Here is an 18573-nt window from a genome sequence, read left to right as displayed (position 1 = left end):
GATGTTCAGGTAGATCACGACTGAATCCTGCAAAACAACACCATAAAAACTCATATCAATGTTGAACCTGATCTTAACTCTTACACATAATTTCAGTGCTTGTAAATATAATGAGATGTAGAATACTGGAAAATAAAAAAAAAAGGAGCTCCCTTAAGTCCAAGCATAGAGAAGTGAAGATTCAATTTGTCTCTAGAATCATTCATTCATTTACCATATGCGAACATATTCTATCATTTGGTATGTGGATGAATGAGTCGAGAGTCAGTTAAATCTCACAGATTACTCCATAAGTGGACCAAAGAAAGCTCTCTTCCTCCACAAACCCATCATCCCTAAGCCTATTATTTCTCTATAACTATATACGTATATATAAGCATATGGAAATATCTAATTAAACATATGTAAAAAATTTGATTATACTATATGGCATAAAACCAAATTATCTATTTATATAGCCCATTTCATTCTTGATGCAAGGATCTTCCTCTGTGGGGGCTAAAGCCAACATAAATCTTCAAACTAAACCCTAGATTACTATAAGTTTTTTTGAGTCACCATATATAAAAAATATTTTATGTGAGAAAAGGAAAAAATAGAAGAGATGTGAGAAAGAAGAGATGTATGAAGAGCACGAAGGATTAATGGCTTTATATAGCAAAATAAGGTAAACAGATACCGGCTAAGCCCACAATGTTTTGTATATTTTATTTTATTTTTTGTTGCACTATCGTTTATATTTATATATATATTTATTGAATAAGTGGGTGGTTAGTAATTTTCCACGTTTTCGTTTGATTTGTTTTTTCATTTATAAAGATGTTTGGGGAAATTTTTTTGTTTTCAGTTTCACATATAGTAACCAGAAGAGTTGATGATCAATTCTGATATTATCAGTGAGTTTAGTGTATAGTGCTAAATTTATGGATTTATAAACTAAAATCAATTGAAAGTTGAAACTAACAGTTTACTTCATTTAAAAATGAGACTTTTTGTAACTATTTAAAATGAGAGTTCTAACATATGAAACACAAGATCTATTCTTTTTTGTTAACTACCAATCGAATTTAAAACTATCGAAACGGATCGATCTTCACAAATGTATATCAGCTTTTTCTACGCTGACACAAACCAGTAAAACTAGTTTACTACCACTGAATGTTTACGAAGGAAGTGAATGTTTATTATATTTTTTCTTTTTCTAAGAAGTGAATGTTTCGTTATTATCAATGAATTTTTTGTACAAGCAATTCATTTCTATATATAGTTGGTGTATTGAAACTCTCGTATTTGGTGAGTTTGTATGCGCGCGGGTTTCGATCTAAATAGTTAACATGGTAAACAAATTTAACAAACGATTGACCGCTCTATTTTATTAGTCAGAAGATATATTAATTCAGATGAAGCACTATGATAGACTTTCGAAATATTCCATTTTGTAATAATAAAATATTTATTCTTGGAACTAACCTGATCAGCGGATAGACATATAAAATTTTCTTTTACCAATCGCGAGGACAAAAGAAGCATCAAGTGATTTTAAATAACCGAATGAATACTCCTTCATTATGCTGCATTATAGATCAATTAATATTTTGAAATTTGCTTTATGTTTTCATAATAATTTTTTGCTTTACACTCGAGCGGCCGGACCTTGTTCCCTGGAAACTGGCTTTTATTTGTATAAACTTACTTTTCGATATTTTAAGTACATAAGAATATATTTTTTCAATTGATTAAAAATAAGAATCTTAATTTTGTCTACAATGAATTTGTTGCGTCTATGTCTGGAAAGACGAAAGTATGATTTGTGAACGCTTGTGTGAAGTATGAAAATCACGAAGAATTTGATTTTTCAAATACACATCGATCCTCTGTTTTTTTTTTTGAAACTCGAACATCGATCCTCTGTTTACTTGAGAAAATACTGAAGCTATTACTTCTCGAGATCTAGCTCGTGTTGAGAAGAAACATAAATACTTAATAATCAAAGAATAAAAGTACGTGGACAAAAATAGTCATTGGAGTTCGAAGATTCAAGATTATCACCTACAAAATCTGTGTCACCATAGGCTTTCTTCATAGCCTTTTCTCCATTATTAGGCTCATGTATATATATACACGTACACCAAACAATATACATAGATGCATATAATATTTATGTATATTGTTTTTTTTTTTGCTAAACATATTTATGTATATTATTATGTAAAGAGAATAAGAGAAAATCGATGACATAAAGAATCGTTATGTGAATGACCAACTTGATAAGATGCATCTTTATCCTAATTATAGAAAAATATTTTAGTATTTGAATTTGTACTTTGATGTTCCAAATTGAGTAGTCGTTTGTCTAGAACATGCAGCTTTGTAAACATTAAAGTTTACTTAAAGTTTTTTTTATTAATTAAGATATAAGTATATTTTCCAGAAAAATAATCATTCTTTGACCTAATTATCTTTGAATAATTTTTTTTTCCTTTCGAGAAATGTTTCGTTGTTAAGCAGATGTGTAACACGTTACACGTTATAAACTTCAATAGATCCATAAACTATCAAAATTAAAAAAAAATCACATAAGCTTACATTCATATTTTTCCAGTCTACATTTGAAAGGCCTGATTTACACTTAAAAATAGGATTTATTTGCCAACTAGCCATATTTCAACAACAAATTAGGTAAATTTCATTGATTTTGACAAATATAATTCCTAAGAGATGTGTCACAAAATATCTAGTTTTATCCTTTCTATTTACATGTACCAGATAAATATGGTTAAGAGAATATAAGATCAAAAACACGTGAAAACTATTCCAAATGAAAGAAGGATAAACCATCTACGTATAACTTTATTGATCATATACATATGCTCTATATCATCAAAAAAGTATAGGATTATAACCATATCTATAACCACTAAATACTAAATATAACTCAGTCTTGATCCCTAAATATTAAAACTTATCCAAGTCTTACCATAACCCCTATAACCACTTATCCAATTGCTTTTTCGCTCGTTTAGTTTAGGGTTAAAAATTTAGGATTTATTGTTATTAAAATTAGTTTTAATGTTTATCATTCAAAGTTTATGATTTATTCAAAGGTTTAGGATTTATCCAAGGTTTAATGTATAGTGTTTTGCTGACATTGTTAATAATAATTAAAAATTCTTTTTTGGTAACTAATATTATTTTTATTATTTGTTTTAAAAGTATAATATAATTTGATAAATTTTTATTATTCTGTTTCTTTTTTAAGAAAAATATTAAATCTTAAATAACTAAATTATATTGGTTATGTTCACCTCAAGGGTTGAATCCAAAAATTTCTCTCGATAAAATGATCTCTTTCTCACTTATATTCAATCTCTCGCTCTCACTTATATTCATTCTCTTATTCTCCGTCTTATCCTAACCTTCCTCACTCTCACTCACACTCTCATTCTCACCACCCTCATCCAGTCATCCTTGCTCTCTTATATTCAATGAAGAAAAGAATAAATTAAAACCTGCTGGGAAAACTCTGATGATCCACAAATCTACTATGTTTTTTGAAATATGATTGAACAAAGAGCTTCGTTTGAAATATGTTTGTTCCTTGAACGAATTTCTTTTAATAATTTTTACAAAGATATAATGGATATAGCGCGGCCTAAAGCAGTGATGGGCTCTTTATCTAAGAGGCAGTACGTTTAATGTTCCAGTGTTTTGTGGTTGGCCGACTCATTGGCGCCATTTTCATAAGAACATATTTGTCAATTGAAGAGCAAAACGCTAGGAGATTCAAATTTTATAAAAAAGGAAACTTTCACACAGAAAAATAGCTGAAATAGAGACATCATTTCTTATTAGAGCAGAACAGAGTAATAAGCTGAAACAATTCGTTTGTTTTGTATTGTTTTATATGCCTTAAAAGGAAGCATGAAACCTCCGTTTTTCAAGGATGAAATCATGCAAAGAAAGCCCTTAAAAACATGGAAAGCTTTCGGAAAAAAGCATACACTGAATTCAGAGTAAGCACAAGAAACAGACAGCATTAGAAACAAAAAAAAATTACCTCAAGCTTTTATAGCATATCTGAAACAGCTGGAATATACTGTCCTAAGGCAACATCCAATGGTCGAATTGAAGCTCATTCAGCAACTCAAAAACTGAAGGTCATTCACCATGTAGGTTATGGCCCCACCACTCTATTTGTTGGTACCACTCTAAATTAATAAAACAGAAATTAGTAAAAAGCAATTTTCAATTGTGTAAGAGAATCTAATGGAAGAAACACGATCACGTTGTGTTTGCGGCGGCTTACATGCTTCTCCACTTAGATACCAAGATTTTGCCGGCTTACCGACTGGCGTATCATTTTTAAATTAATTCATTTAAGACTATAATACAATTTTAGTTTCTGTTACAAAAGATTCTCCCTATGTGACAGATATAGACAACACTTTTTTTTTATTTTAGATAAAGACGAAACTTGTCTCTGCAATGGAAATTTTCTCTTTGGACTTTTTTTTTTAACTTTCTTCTAAGTGGGAAACCGAGAGCTCTTCGAAGACCATTAAAAGAATTCTTTTGACTGATTTAATTTTTAGAATCCTTCTCCATTTTGTTCTGCCTGGAGCGGCTCTGTGGATTTCTCTGGCTGGAAGAGTCTTCTGATTCTTGATCTGTCAACGAGAGCACCCCCAACTTGATAACGATTTTGAGGAATCTCAATCTGTTTTCGATTTCATCAACTTGAACTGATAAGTTTCCTACTGATTCTGGCTGCTAACGTGCACACGATGATGGCTTGGTTCTCACGGAAGAAACGGCGCCTGAAAGCTAAACTCTCATGGAAGTCTAAGAAGAAAGACTCGTCTCCTTCAGGTAACTGGCAACCAGAGGATGACAGCGATGAAGGCAAGATTGTCTTCTTTGGAGGAAGTAACTATACCTTTGATTTAGATGATTTGTTAGCTGCATCGGCTGAAATTTTGGGGAGAAGTGCATCTGGTTCAACCTACAAAGTAGCTGTGGATGATACAGCCACTGTAGTGGTGAAGAGACTGGAAGAGGTGGTTGTTGGAAGAAGAGAGTTTGAGCAAACAATGGAGATTGTTGGTAGAATCAAACATGAGAATGTAGCTGAACTAAAAGCTTACTACTTTTCCAAGAACGACAAGCTCGCTGTTTACAGCTACTACAGTAAAGGAAACCTCTTCGAGATGCTGCACGGTAAACTATCTCTATATCATTTGGTCTTTGTCAAAAAAAAAAAAAAACAAGAAATCAAATCAACCATTGCAGGTGAGAACCGAGTATTGCTAGATTGGGAGTCTCGATTGAGAATAGTGATTGGTGCAGCGAGAGGATTGGCTGTTATACATGAAGCAGATTACAGGAAGCTTGTCCATGGGAACATCAAATCTTCAAACATCTTCATTGACTCGCAAGGCAAGGGCTGCATCTGCGACCTAGGCTTGACATCCATCACGAGATCTCGCCCTCAGGCTAGCATTCGTTCTTCGGGTTATCACGCTCCTGAAGTGACAGACACAAGAAAGTGCACACAGTTTTCTGATGTGTACAGCTTTGGAGTAGTGTTGCTGGAGCTTCTAACAGGGAAATCTCCAGCTAGTCCGCTGCTATCAGGAGAGGATAACATGGACTTGGGTAGCTGGATAAGGTCGGTTGTGTCGAAAGAGTGGACGGGGGAAGTTTTCGACGTAGAGCTAATGAAGCAAATAAGTATAGAGGAAGAGATGGTTGAGATGTTGCGAATAGGTTTGGCTTGTGTTGAATTGAAGCCACAAGATAGACCTCACGCAGCAGAGGTTGTAAAGATGGTACAAGACGTTCGAACGATAGCTTAAAACTGCCAATTCTCAAAAAGCATTATTATTACTGATTCAATAATTTGCAAACAGAGATTCAAAACATGAATTCGATTTCACAAGTTAACTGATTCCATACAAACCACAGATTCTGAAAACATAAAAGAAAGATTCATCGATCTTCGTTCCGGATCAGACAGGGCTAAGGAGCTGGAAGAGATGGGGGTTTGGATCGGAGTTCATGCCGACGATGATGATGAGAGGGATGAATCCGTAGTGAGTGGCGACTTTGGCTTTCTTGAGAGACCAGTTGCTCCATTCCTTGAGGAGCTGATACTTGGATTTGTCATTGGAGGAGGGAGCTCCTTTTGATCCTTTCCCTTTTCCTCTGGGCTTCAACGAAAGTGTAGAATCCATTGTTTCCGATCTCAGAGTTTCCCTTCTTCTCTCTGTGTGTAATTGCGGACACTTTTTCTTTTTTTTCTTTTTGTAGAAGCCAAAACCCTAAGCCCTTTTTAAGTTAGGCGTTGAGACTCTGAGTCGTCAAGAGGGTTCTCGCCGACCTTTCCTATACAGTATACACAAACCTTTTTGTTGTTTTTTCTTTTTAAATTGTTTTTTTTTGGTTAAATCTTCATATTTTCAACCGAACTAAATTGATTAATTAAAATTAAAAATATAATTATTTTATTATGTCTGCATATTATTGTTTTAATAGGTGTTTTCCTGCACCATGTGCAGTAAAAAAAAATTTAAAATATTTTTAACAGATAAATATAAATTATATTTAATTTTTTATTAATATTATAAATTTTATTTTTCTTATCAATATTTTAATATAAATTTGATTTAACTGAACATTAAAACTAAGATAAAAATAATTTTGTTTATTTTGAATTATATTTAAAAATATGCATGTATATATTTAAAATTATAATCTTAGGTAGATTTTTCTATCTATTTATTTTAATTAAATATATTAAATAAATATGTAAAATTGCATAATTGTCAAAATTAAAATTAAACAATATTTATAAAATCTGTAGATATATATAAGAAACTAATGATTTTATGATTTAATTTAATTTTATGATTTAATTTTATAATTTTCTAAAAATATGTATATTTTTGAAATATTTTTAATTTAAATGATATTTCGAAATTTGAAATGCCATAATTGAATATATTTATTTTAATGATGATTTATGAGTTATTAGCATATTTTAAAAAAGTCCAAAAATATAAATCGACAATAAAAATGTAATATATGAGTTATTACCATATTTTAAAAAGTTTACCAAAAATATAAATTAACATTAAATATAATTATCTATGCCATATTAATCTATAAGACATGTCATCATTTTTAGTAGTAATGTCATATTATTTTATGAAAATGATTGTAGAGAAGACATGTGGCAAAATCACTTCTCAAATATAGTCTATGAGATGTAAAATTTCATAATTTTTAAGAAATTAAAATTAAAAAATATTTATAAAATCTGTAGATATATATAAGAAACTAATGATTTTACGATTTAATTTGATTTTATGATTTAATTTTTATAGTTTTCTAAATATACATATATATATATTTTAAAAAAAATATTTTTAATTTAAATGATATTTCTAAATTTGAAATGCCATATTTGAATATATTTATTTTAATAATGATTTATGAGTTATTACCGTATTTTAAAAAAGTCCAAAAATATAAATCGAAAATAAATGTAATATATGAGTTATTACCATATTTTAAAAAGTTTACCAAAAATATAAATTAACATTAAATATAATTTTCCATGTCATGTTAATCTATAAGACATGTCATCAATTTTAGTAGCCATGTCATATTATTTTTGTGAGAATGATTGTAGAGAAGACATATGGTAAAATCACTTCTCAAATATAGTCTAGGGGATATTTTTATTATAAATACATCAAACTAAATATTAAGAAAACTTAGCATTGTTATTGATGTCAGAGAGAGAAGATAATGCCAACTATATTCTCAAATTTTATTCTTACGAGTTTTTAAAGATATATTTCAGGAATGATTCACCACTAAAACCAATTCGTTTGTATTCGCAGTCGTATGGATTGAACAATATTGTATTTGAGAAATATTTGGTTAACAGAGAACTAATCAAATAGATGGAATAAAGATCCTCTATTTCAGTATGAAATGATCTTTGGTTCTCAACCACTTGCCCGAGACTAATAAACAAAAGTCAACTTCATAGTAACATTTTTCCTGTTCTTAAAATGGACTCTTTCATCAATGCTACTTCACGTACGTGGAATACTCAAACAATCGGATCGTTAGTAGATGGGCATGATGTGAAGATTATTAAAATTATAACATTGAGTCGGTTTCAAATGGCTGATCAAGATGGATGGCATTTCACCAACAACGGCATGTATACGGTGAAATCGGGTTAATACAGGTAGAACGGGTATATCCAGACAGAGAGGAACCAATGCAATTTTATGGACCAAATATCACTCCTTTCAAAGATTTTTCTTTGAAAATAAGATGCCCACCAAATATAAAGTATTTTTGGCATATTGTGTCAAGATGTATTTTGGTAACAAAAAATCTGCGAGCAAGAGGGATTCAAAGGAATACACATTGTGCATGATCTTGGTGCGGCTGAGGAGTCAACAAATCATGTGCTCTTTGAATATCCACCGGCAGTTCAAGTCTAAGCATAATCAAGGATCCCGTCAAATCCAAATAATTTCCCCACACAATTACTTAACATGAACATCGATTTCATGTACGGGAGGGTATCTCCTTAATGGATGATCACCATTTTACATAGATTTTATGGTATATTTGGAAGTTCAGAAATAACAAAGTTTTCAGTATCATAGATGTGGATCCCAAAGATTCATTAAAATTGGCAGAAACTGAATCATTGATTTGGTGGGAGGCCCAAGCATCGATAACTCAGAGGGTTACACTAACGAGGAAGCTGAAGGTTACAGTGTTGCCTCAAATACCGGAAAGACAGTGTTTCACGAATGAATCATGGAAGGAAAATGATATTTATTCTTGCCAAGGTTGGTATAATACTCTTAAAGGTTTTGATGGTCTTATGGGGCAAGAAACACAAGGACGAGTTTATCACTACTTATTCAGAAGTTGAAGCGCTCATTTGGGTGATGTAATATATGAGGAATTTAAGACAATATCAATGGGTAGGCTATTTAGTAAAGTATTCAAAAGCAAAAAAAATCAGTTAGTACAAACTTTACTGAAAATACTAACGCATAAGCATTACAGGGAGTTCAGGAGGAACTTACTTTTTCTAGATACAGCATGAGCAAACAATTTTTTCAAATAAGTTGAAGGTTTTAATTCCCACAGAACATAAAAATTGAACCATATCTGAAGCATATCTCATAAGAAGCATCTTCTTGAATGGCTGAATATGCAACCACTGGCACTGAGGTAAGGCTTGTTCCCCATTTTTACAGCTTTAGTGAGTTGATTCTAAAGAACTCCTTCACAGCCTGATTTCATCAACCTAAATATCAACTGTAGATCTTAGAAATATCAGTCTACAATAAGGTTCTTGTGCTTAAGTGTAATCAAGTTTTTTTTTGAAAGAAGTGTCATCAAGAATTGTGAGACCAAGTTCTTCTCTCCTGAGGAGATCACTGACATAGGTAAATACCCGCATTTGAAGAATACTCCAGTGATGACACCAATGTTATGGCAATGGCAAGTCTCTAAATTTTATTTTCTCTAACATTTGATGTCATCTATTGTTTGTTTGAGATTTTAGAGAAGCTGGAGAGTGAATTTGTAGGATGATGACTCTTGGTTGAATAAGAATGATCCTGCTATAGACACAAACAATGAAGACTACGAAGAACCTGACATAAACGATGAAGACTATGAAGAATCTGACGAGGATATCGATACGGCCCTATACGAGGGAGGCGATCCTGATGGTATTATGTTGGATTGTCGCTGGTTTTAAGTACCTTTTTCTTGTCGAATGAAATAGCAAAGGACCTTCTAGATGAAATTAGGTTTGAAATGGTGATGGAAGCTTTACCATCAACAAGTCGGTTAATGCTCTTTCGCTCTCTACACAACATGTACATCTAGTGGCAAAAAGCTATTCATCTTATGAGGTATATAATATCAAGGGGAAGGAAAAAAAAATTGTTGCTGCTGGTAAAGTTAGGTGGATGTAATAGAAAAGGAGATAAACTGTGTAATATGTGTCACATTTAGGAGGCGGTATTAGATTCAATAATTTAATTGATTTTAAAATAATTCAATTGAAGACATAATAATAGATTTTGAAGTATTTAAATGATTTGATGATGATTTTAATGCATTTGTCCGTTTTTCATTTTAGATTTCAAAAGAATATAAGTTAAATTTGATAGAAACCAATTCCTTTATATTTTATGAACTTTTTGAATCTTTATATAAAATGCACAAAGAAAGAACAAAATTTTTACTGATAAAAATAACAAAGTTATAATCATTTCCACACCAGACAAATAAAGTCATATTAAAAGAGAAAAAACTCTACTTAAAAAATTATTTTTATATAGTAAAACTATATCAGAATATATAAAAAAGTTCTTCTATTATAATATGGATTACAGAAAATAATATACTCTTTTCATTTCCTCAAAAGGATAATATATATTGATAACGGATATTACATTTCTAAATCTATCCTATCAATAAATTTGAATTCTAATAAATAAATGTTATAAAGAATTCTCTTCAAATCCTAATTTTAAACTTAAGAATTGGCTATTTACTTTTTATAATTAAATTCTCAATTAAATTCGTTTCAAATACAATTACCATGAAATACATCAAAAATCCAATAACAAAAATATTTAATAAAATTAGAAAATTAGTAAATTAAATAACATTATAAACTAAAGTATTTTAGAAAAATGATTTCAAATATAATCCAATAACGCAAGAATCTATTATTAAAAAAAAATGTTTCCTCTCTCTACGTGATGCCACATTAGATTCCACCTAGGAAAGTCGGTTTTTATCTATGCGATACGTGTCCCGTAAATTAAACTCATCGTTTCATTTGATTTGTTTCGTGATGGGCTTAATATTGGGTATTGTTCTAATTCTGTATGGGTCTTTATGCTACACAAATTTGGGCCATCTTTATAAAGTTATGGTTAGCAAACACACCTTTTTCTCCGTCTACGTTCTTCTTCAGTTCATCTCTCTTTTCTTCGGTTCACACCAAAAAATCGGCAAAACGTTACAGAATCATGCTGAATCCAAACGTCGTATTTAATGCAATCATCAATGAATGCATGCCCTCTTTACTCCCTTTCTTTCAATCTTCAACTATAAAAAGGTACATCCTCTTCCGTGAATCATCCAGTTAATCCTCTCAATTATAGACTTTTAAAAAAAAATTCACGGTAGCAAAATTTGTAATTTAAGTGACTTCTGGCGTTCTCTTTTGCGTTTGATTTTATTGGATCAGTTTTTGGATTCAGTTTCATCTTGTCCATATAAAATTTTTGTTAGTTTCTACGGAGCTTGAGATGGTGATTTTGTTTTAGTATCTTTGTTTGAACAATTTTATAATTTGGTGTTGTGGTGGTGTTAGACTGGAGCAGGATTCTGGTTCTTTTCTGATAGTAGTATGTCGCAAGAAAAGTATTGTTGTGGGTGGGACGAAGTTATGATCTATCTCTCAGGGTTGATAAGGTCGATGATAATGGAAATTTTCTTTGAGATTAGGAAGCCAAGGTATCTTGAAGCTCCAGATTGGAATTATTTATTCTTTTATTTTTTTTTCTTGAATATATGATTTGGTTTTTTCTTCTTTGAGCTAATGATACTGTTTTTTATGTTTGTTTCAGAAATGACAAAGCAAAAGTTATTGAAATATTAGCCAAAGATCTGAAAGTTTTGGCAACGTGTAAAGAAAAACTTTACAAAGAGATGAGATCAATCAATTTCTGACTCGACAGAAATTTAAGTAAATTTTGCTTTTGCCTTAATATAATTGAAATTTCTAAAATGCAAACAAACACTCAAGTGTTAATGTGTGTGTCTGTGTTGGATATCTCCACAGGGAAAAGGGCAATAGTCAAAATCCGGTGATACAAAATCAGCCAGGTACGTGGATGATCGATTCGAAGGTTGGATAAAATAAGTAGCACTTCCTTATAATTTTTCCGGCATCAGGATCCTTGCTAAGAAGGAACCAGTTCATGAGATTGTTCCAATGGCAGATTTGGGATGCTCTTTAGCTGTGAGAAGCTTTATATTTTTGTAAACGAGCGTTTGGAATGGTCTCTCAAGTGGTTTCTGGAACTACGCAGTATCAGAGATTACTATGAGTTTAGTCAAGGTGTGTTAGTCCCTAAAGATGTTTTGGTTGAACCATCCTGTAACAACAATGGAGAAAGGTAAGCATAGTCCAAAAACAGCAGAATGTGTTGTTAGAGAAAAAAATGAGTTGTTGGGATTATGGATTCAATGCTGATAAAAAATCCAAAAATTTCTGTTTCAGAGAGCAACAACGATTCTTTTGACAAGGAAAATAAGTACATTTCGATTTTGGTTCTTTTTTATTACTTAGTTTGGTGTGCTTCTGGTTTGTGTACACATAGTAGTGCAACATCAGCTTCTCATGCAGTGAGTTCATTTGAGAACATCAAAAGATTCACCAAGTAAAAACATAATTTAATTGAACTTCAAGTGTATTCTGACGTGACGTGAGACTTGTGAAAGTAGTCATGTGTAGTTCTGAATCAAAGTAATAAATTTCTAAATATAATAAAATAAACATAAACCAAAATTTAAATATAAGTAATTCCTATATTTCAATGTACTACACAAGTATTTACATTATATGGAGCTAAAATAAAATTTACTTTTGAATGTGGATTATATATGGGCTTCACAAGTATTTACTTGCGTCTTTGATTTGACTTTTGATGGTTATTCTTAGTTTGGTTAATATGTGATCTATATACAAACTAACTAAGAGATTTATACAGCCATAAGAAAAACAAATCATAGACACACTAAAACCATCAACAGCAACAGCAGTATTAGGTTATTTAGTCAACCTAAAATGAAATTAAATCTTGAAAAAGGAAAACAAAAATAATAAAGAAAAATAACCATATAAATAGCTACTCAAATGAAATTTAAACAGAATCATTTAAAGCTAATGAGACAATGTTAATGAGAAGAGAAACACAAGCAGCATGGATACAAAGTTGGTCGAGAATCGAGATAACTGCCCTAGAAAAGAGAGGTCGTGAATATAAAGGCGCATCAATATGTTCACTGCCGGACCCTCGTCATGTTCCAAAGAAGAGTCTCAAGCACAAAATTTATGTACGCTCAAAAGGAAATTGGCACCAATGGACAGTAACTTGGCAACATATGCCGACCTATGAACAATAATCACAAATCCAAAGACAAGGACGTTGGATGCATCCGGCAGTCCATCTTGAACTTGAAATAATGAAGAAAAGAACCACATTACAAAGACTCCATGTTTCTAACCTTGCAAAGTGATTGTTGCGCAATCAGCCTTTTGACTCCAAAACCGGGAATTTAAGGAAAAACTTCGACCGATACAAAGTCGAAGAGTTAAGAAAATAGCTCGACTGATACAAAGCTAAGGACTTAAAGAAAATGTCGACCGATCCAAAGCCAATGATTTGAAGAAAAAACTCGACCAGTCCAAAGCCAAGGACCTAAAGAAAAAATTCGATCAATCCAAAGACAAGTACTTGAGAGAGAAACACACATTCAGACATATTGACGTCGAGTTAGGGTTTCCTCTTTACTCTCGTCTGTTGGAATAAAAGGGGCACCCCAATAGTACTGCAGAAAGTAAACCGAGAGACACAAGCAACCACTATGCTTATTAGAATCTTCTTTAAACAATCTATTACAAGATCTGCTTAATTCAGCTTTTACACGTCTAGTGTTAACACCCTAACACACGCTACTGAAAGATTCCTAAGCCACACCATTTATATATCTCCTCCGTCAAGTACTTCAGCTACTGCTTCAGCACAACTCGAAACACTTTCAAGAGCTTCTCTCTCTCTATAAACTCAGCCTCTGTGTCTCTGTCTTCATACAGACGATTCCATAGCTATTTTATATCATTCTCCATGTTACCAAAACCTAGTTTCCAAGGCAACATGAATATGGACATCTTCCATAACAATAAGTGCAACTTTCCTTTTCTTGGAATGCATTTATTCCTCTTATTTTTAAGTCATAAACTTGCTTCTCAAATTTACGACTCTTTCCATATCTCCAAGATACTCTCTTGCTCTCCAAGTCTGTTAACTCCAGCTCAGCATCTCGACTCCACATGGTCTTCATCACTCAGTCTCCTTCAGCAACTACGTCAGTGACTACTTCAGGGTTGACATTTTACATCAACAATCTCCCTCTTTTAGCTTTGTGTGCCAATCAAGCACAATACCGTTCTGGTTCAACAACCATGTTTCCCACCTGGAAGCTTCCATGCTTATTGTGTTTTTCTCCCCCACGAGATATGCACCACACCATATTTTTCTCCCCCATGAGATAAGCACAATCTACATCAGGACGTCATTCACCATACTCTTCTCCTCCACGAGATATGCACTCCTTGTATCAGAACGTCACCTTTCTCTCCCTGCTTGATTGCATACTAAGCTAAAACACAGATGCTTAAATGTCAAGCCTTAGAGAAAAAACTCCCCCAGAGTATATGCTTCAATCTTCCACTTCTCGGAAGTACTTCACCAAGTACGTTAGCACCTAACGCACACCAGTGACACCAAGAGCACGTTATTTTCAACGCACCACACGCTCACCACGAGCTCCACACGATGGCTAACTCCACCACACAGAACGTCAACTCCAATGCCATAAAACTAAGTCCTCATCGGACTCCATTATGAACTACTTCAAACACTGCTTCGACATCAAGCAGTAACACACACTAAGGAAACATCTCTCTTTATTCTACGAGGTCTATCTTTCTTATAAGGCACGTATCTTCTTTCCTTTTCCAAGCTCAGGCAATCAACACACGTACTCTAATATAACTCCAGCTTCATGTAACATGTTACGTACTACCTCCTGTAGTACTCCGCGAACTAATACTTATCTCCCCCTTTTTGACTATGTATGTGAACTCATCACCTCTAGATCGAAAACCACGTCTTCATTCTCCCCCTATGAGTCACATCATGGTCAAAAACTAATATGAAGATTTATATCCTCCAAAGTAAGGAGGAAATCTCATTCCACCATCTCCATAGTGATCAAATCTCCTAGACCACTTATTCCTGAGCCCAAACCCTCCATGATTAGCCTTTTGAACAGACTTGAAACACTCACGTCGAATATGTCCTTGAACTCCACAAGAATAACATATAGGACCATGTCTCCTCATACCATAAGCTTACACCGTTTGGTTCTTCTCCCTCAATAACTTGTAACACCTTGGCTAATGTGCCCAATAACACCACAATGATGACAAACAGGCCGAAACTTCCGTTGAGTTGCACTCTTCAATCTAGAAACTCTCTCTGGAGCAGTCACCGTAGCAGTACGTGTAGCAGTCGCGTTCTTCACATCAGTTACAGTCTTCATTGTAGTCTTTCCATTGGATGTCTTCTTTGCAGACACTTTAACCCATGGTCTTGTAGTAGACGTAGCTAAAACCCTAGTTTTTCCTACTGATACAAAAATACCTTTAGCTGTAGAACTTTTTCCTTGATATGCAAGGCCACATCGATCACTTTTCCCAATACCGAGAAGATGATCTAGCTGCTTCGTCCCACCATTCAGCATCTTCAAACCCTTCTGAGTCTCTACAAGTTGAGCATTAATCTGTCGTGCTTCTTCTTCTTTCTCTGAAGCATACTTAAGTGCTTCAACAACTTGAGCTTCTAGCTTGACCTTCTCCTTTGTCAACTCTGAATTCGCCTCAACCTGTTTGAGCCAATTCTCATACAGTTTTCCAGAATTCTCAGCAAGATCAAAATCCCCATCATCATCATCACTTCCACATGAAGCCCCTGTCACAGATGCTGATGCAGATCCCGCCGCAGATATCATCTTAGAACCAGACTCAAAAGTTGTAAACGCCACCAAGTTCTTTAACTCTTCACTATCATCTGAATCAATATCAGATTCATTCTTGACGTCATTGTTATTCTTTTGCTTCAGTAAATTGTCATATTTGTTCTGAGCATTACCAAATTTATTGCCCTCAAAACTTTTGAATCTTAGTCTCTTGTAAGTTGGACACTCCCTTTTGAAGTGTCCATATCCTCTGCATTTGCAACATTGCACCTCTGTATTGACACATTGTTCGCCAGCTTCATGTCTTCACTTTCTCAAACTAATTTTCTCATGTCCTTGCCCTTTTATCATTTCCTGTAGTACTTGGTGAAGCACGCGAATCATCTTGATCACCTCATCTTCATTCTCTGATTTTTGACTTGTTGTTTCATCAACTGCCAAATTCACTTCAGTATGATTTCTCACGTCATCAAGCTCCATCTCATGAGCTTTTAACATCCCTACAACTTCATGAAAGCTTAATTTATCTATGTCAAGAGACACAAACATTGATGCCTTATAAGCTGTGAATCTTTCTGGTAGACACCTTAAAAACTTCTTCACCAGTTTCTTGTCCTTGTATTCCATGCCCAGAACATGAGCCTCTTGTGCTAACCCACTGAGTTGAGAACTAAAATCTGATACAGATTCATGTTCTTTCATCTTCAAGTTCTCAAATTTTGATTTGAGAAAATCCATCCTTAAGCTCTTAACCTTCTCAGTTCCTACAAAGTGTAATTGCAGAATATCCCACGCCTCTTTTGAATTCTTGCATCCTTGAATAAGATCTAACTGCTTCTTTGTGACTGATGTAAAAATACCAAATAAAGCTTTTGCATTGTGCCTTGACATATCCTTCTCACGCTTTGTCCATTTAGCCAATGGTTTGTTGACCACAACACCTTCTTTATCTACTGTTTTGGGAACTTCATAGCCATCTTCTACTGATGCCCAAACATCCATATCAATACTTTGTAAGCTTGCCTTCATCTTTGCTTTCCAATGCCCATATTGTTCTGGATCTAGCATAAACTCAACCACCATGCTGTACTCTATCTTTCCTTCTTTCCTCTTGCCTTTGGGATCCTCACCAGTAACTTAGGTGACCCGCTCTGATACCACTTGTTGGAACAAAATGGGCACCCTAATAATACTGCAGAAAGTAAACCGAGAGACACAACAAAACAAACAACCACTATGCTTATTAGAATCTTCTTTAAACAATCTATTACAAGATCTGCTTAATTCAGCTTTTACACATCTAATGTTAACACCCTAAGACACGCTACTGAAAGATTCCTAAGCTACACCGCTTATATATCTCCTCCGTCAAGTACTTCAGCTACTGCTTCAGCACAATTCAGAACACTTCCAAGAGCTTCTCTCTCTCTCTATAAACTCAGCCTCTGTGTCTCTGTCTTCATACAGACGACTCCATAGCTATTTTATGTCATTCTCCATGTTCCCAAAACCTAGTTTCCAAGGCAACATGAATATGGACATCTTCCATAACAATAAGTGCAACTTTCCTTTTCTTGGAATGCACTTATTCCTCTTCCTTTTAAGTCATAAACTTGCTTCTCAAGTTTATTACTCTTTCCATATCTCCAAGATACTCTCTTGCTCTCCAAGTCTGTTGACTCCAGCTCAGCATCTCGACTCCACATGATCTTCATCACTCAACAAAACGTTTTTTTCAGCAACTATGTCAGCGACTACTTCAGGGTTGATATTTTACATCAACATCGTCGGCTGAACTTATCATTTTTATTTATTCTCGCATGTGTTTTCACTCATTTTCTCTTTCAACATTGTAATCTATCATATCGATGAATAAAAAACGTTTTCAAAATAACATCAATCGAATTTGTTTATGTACTTCACAACCTCCTTCGATCGATTCCTAGTTTGCAATCTCAACCCTTCCTAAAAGTAAAAGTCGCTCTTCTTCTTCCTCTTCCACTATAAACTCCCCCAAAGAATTGTTGTCTGATAGACTTGCTGTTGTCTGTATTCTCCGAGGGAATTCCACCATTCCTTATGTGCGCCAGACATTATCCTAACAGTGGTTGAGCTTGATCGAAAAGGCCGAGGTAGTGCCTGAATCGCTCCCTATACCTGGAAAATCATCGAACTCGTCTGATCAATAAGATTTTGTCAACACGACGTGATCGGTTAAAGACAGCTATTATCCGACAATTAAACTACGATTTCAACACATATCTCTATTTTCCCTTGGTTAACGAAATAAAATTGAAATTTTGTGTTGTTTATAAGAAGATTGAGACGAACTATTTATAAATACTAGTTGGACTTTATAGTTTTTTTTCCCTGTCAAAACTTAATGTGCCAGTGTCACCACGAGTCTGTCCACTGCCTCTACAATAATTACACATTGACGAAAGTGATTGCTAATGCAAATCCGTAAGGATAGAGCCATAGAGGGCACTTGTAAACATTAAAAAGATGGTATAGTAGTCATCGACATGCATGCAACTAGAAAGATTTCGATGGTTCCAAAGAATCAAGAATGGGTCCATCTTCCTCATTATTATAACCAATTTGTCACCATCGATACATCCAGAACAAAACTCAAACTTCAATGCAATTTGCTGTTACAGCTTAAAACTCTGAGCT

General features: G+C 33.7%; 4 protein-coding genes across 7 annotated transcripts in view; 2 read left to right on the top strand and 2 right to left on the bottom strand.

The window, feature by feature from the left end:
• The window catches only part of LOC108814887 (40S ribosomal protein S10-2), an 87127-nt gene that overhangs the window by 52425 nt on the left and 16129 nt on the right, over positions 1-18573 (bottom strand). The gene's annotated exons all lie outside the window — the stretch shown is intronic.
• Positions 4465-5890, top strand: LOC108815023 (probably inactive receptor-like protein kinase At5g41680). The gene is made up of 2 exons (XM_018587681.2): positions 4465-5217; positions 5290-5890. The coding sequence occupies exons 1-2, from the start codon at positions 4785-4787 to the stop codon at positions 5853-5855; spliced, it is 999 nt and encodes a 332-aa protein (XP_018443183.2). The 5' UTR covers positions 4465-4784; the 3' UTR covers positions 5856-5890.
• On the bottom strand, positions 5865-6319 carry LOC108815024 (mitochondrial import receptor subunit TOM7-1). The gene has a single exon (XM_018587682.2). It carries the CDS (start codon positions 6231-6233, stop codon positions 6009-6011), a length of 225 nt encoding a protein of 74 aa, XP_018443184.2. The 5' UTR covers positions 6234-6319; the 3' UTR covers positions 5865-6008.
• Positions 11013-12535, top strand: LOC108835152 (topless-related protein 2-like). 4 transcript variants are annotated; one of them, XR_008936693.1, is made up of 4 exons: positions 11013-11185; positions 11444-11586; positions 11700-12251; positions 12356-12535. XR_008936693.1 is itself a non-coding variant. In XM_018608440.2 (3 exons), exons 1-3 carry the CDS (start codon positions 11138-11140, stop codon positions 11800-11802), a joined length of 294 nt encoding a protein of 97 aa, XP_018463942.1. In that variant the 5' UTR covers positions 11014-11137; the 3' UTR covers positions 11803-12365. The 4 variants fall into 4 exon arrangements, 1 of the variants encoding a protein (XP_018463942.1); XR_008936692.1 differs by having other exon boundaries at positions 11014-11185; positions 11700-11958; positions 12028-12365; XR_001946912.2 differs by having other exon boundaries at positions 11015-11185; positions 11700-11818; positions 11915-12365.

This window comes from Raphanus sativus, chromosome 7 (assembly GCF_000801105.2).
Source record: "Raphanus sativus cultivar WK10039 chromosome 7, ASM80110v3, whole genome shotgun sequence".
NCBI classification, from domain to species: Eukaryota; Viridiplantae; Streptophyta; class Magnoliopsida; order Brassicales; family Brassicaceae; genus Raphanus; species Raphanus sativus.
This window is presented reverse-complemented; position numbering and strand designations above follow the sequence as displayed.

Coding starts and splice junctions, on each gene's coding strand:
- LOC108815023 (XM_018587681.2), top strand. CDS start 4,785: ATGATGGCTTGGTTCTCACGGAAGAAACGGCGCCTGAAAGCTAAACTC. Junction 5,218..5,289: donor CCTCTTCGAGATGCTGCACG/GTAAACTATCTC, acceptor CAACCATTGCAG/GTGAGAACCGAGTATTGCTA.
- LOC108815024 (XM_018587682.2), bottom strand. CDS start 6,233: ATGGATTCTACACTTTCGTTGAAGCCCAGAGGAAAAGGGAAAGGATCA.
- LOC108835152 (XM_018608440.2), top strand. CDS start 11,138: ATGCATGCCCTCTTTACTCCCTTTCTTTCAATCTTCAACTATAAAAAG. Junction 11,186..11,443: donor CAATCTTCAACTATAAAAAG/GTACATCCTCTT, acceptor TGGTGGTGTTAG/ACTGGAGCAGGATTCTGGTT. Junction 11,587..11,699: donor TTTGAGATTAGGAAGCCAAG/GTATCTTGAAGC, acceptor TGTTTGTTTCAG/AAATGACAAAGCAAAAGTTA.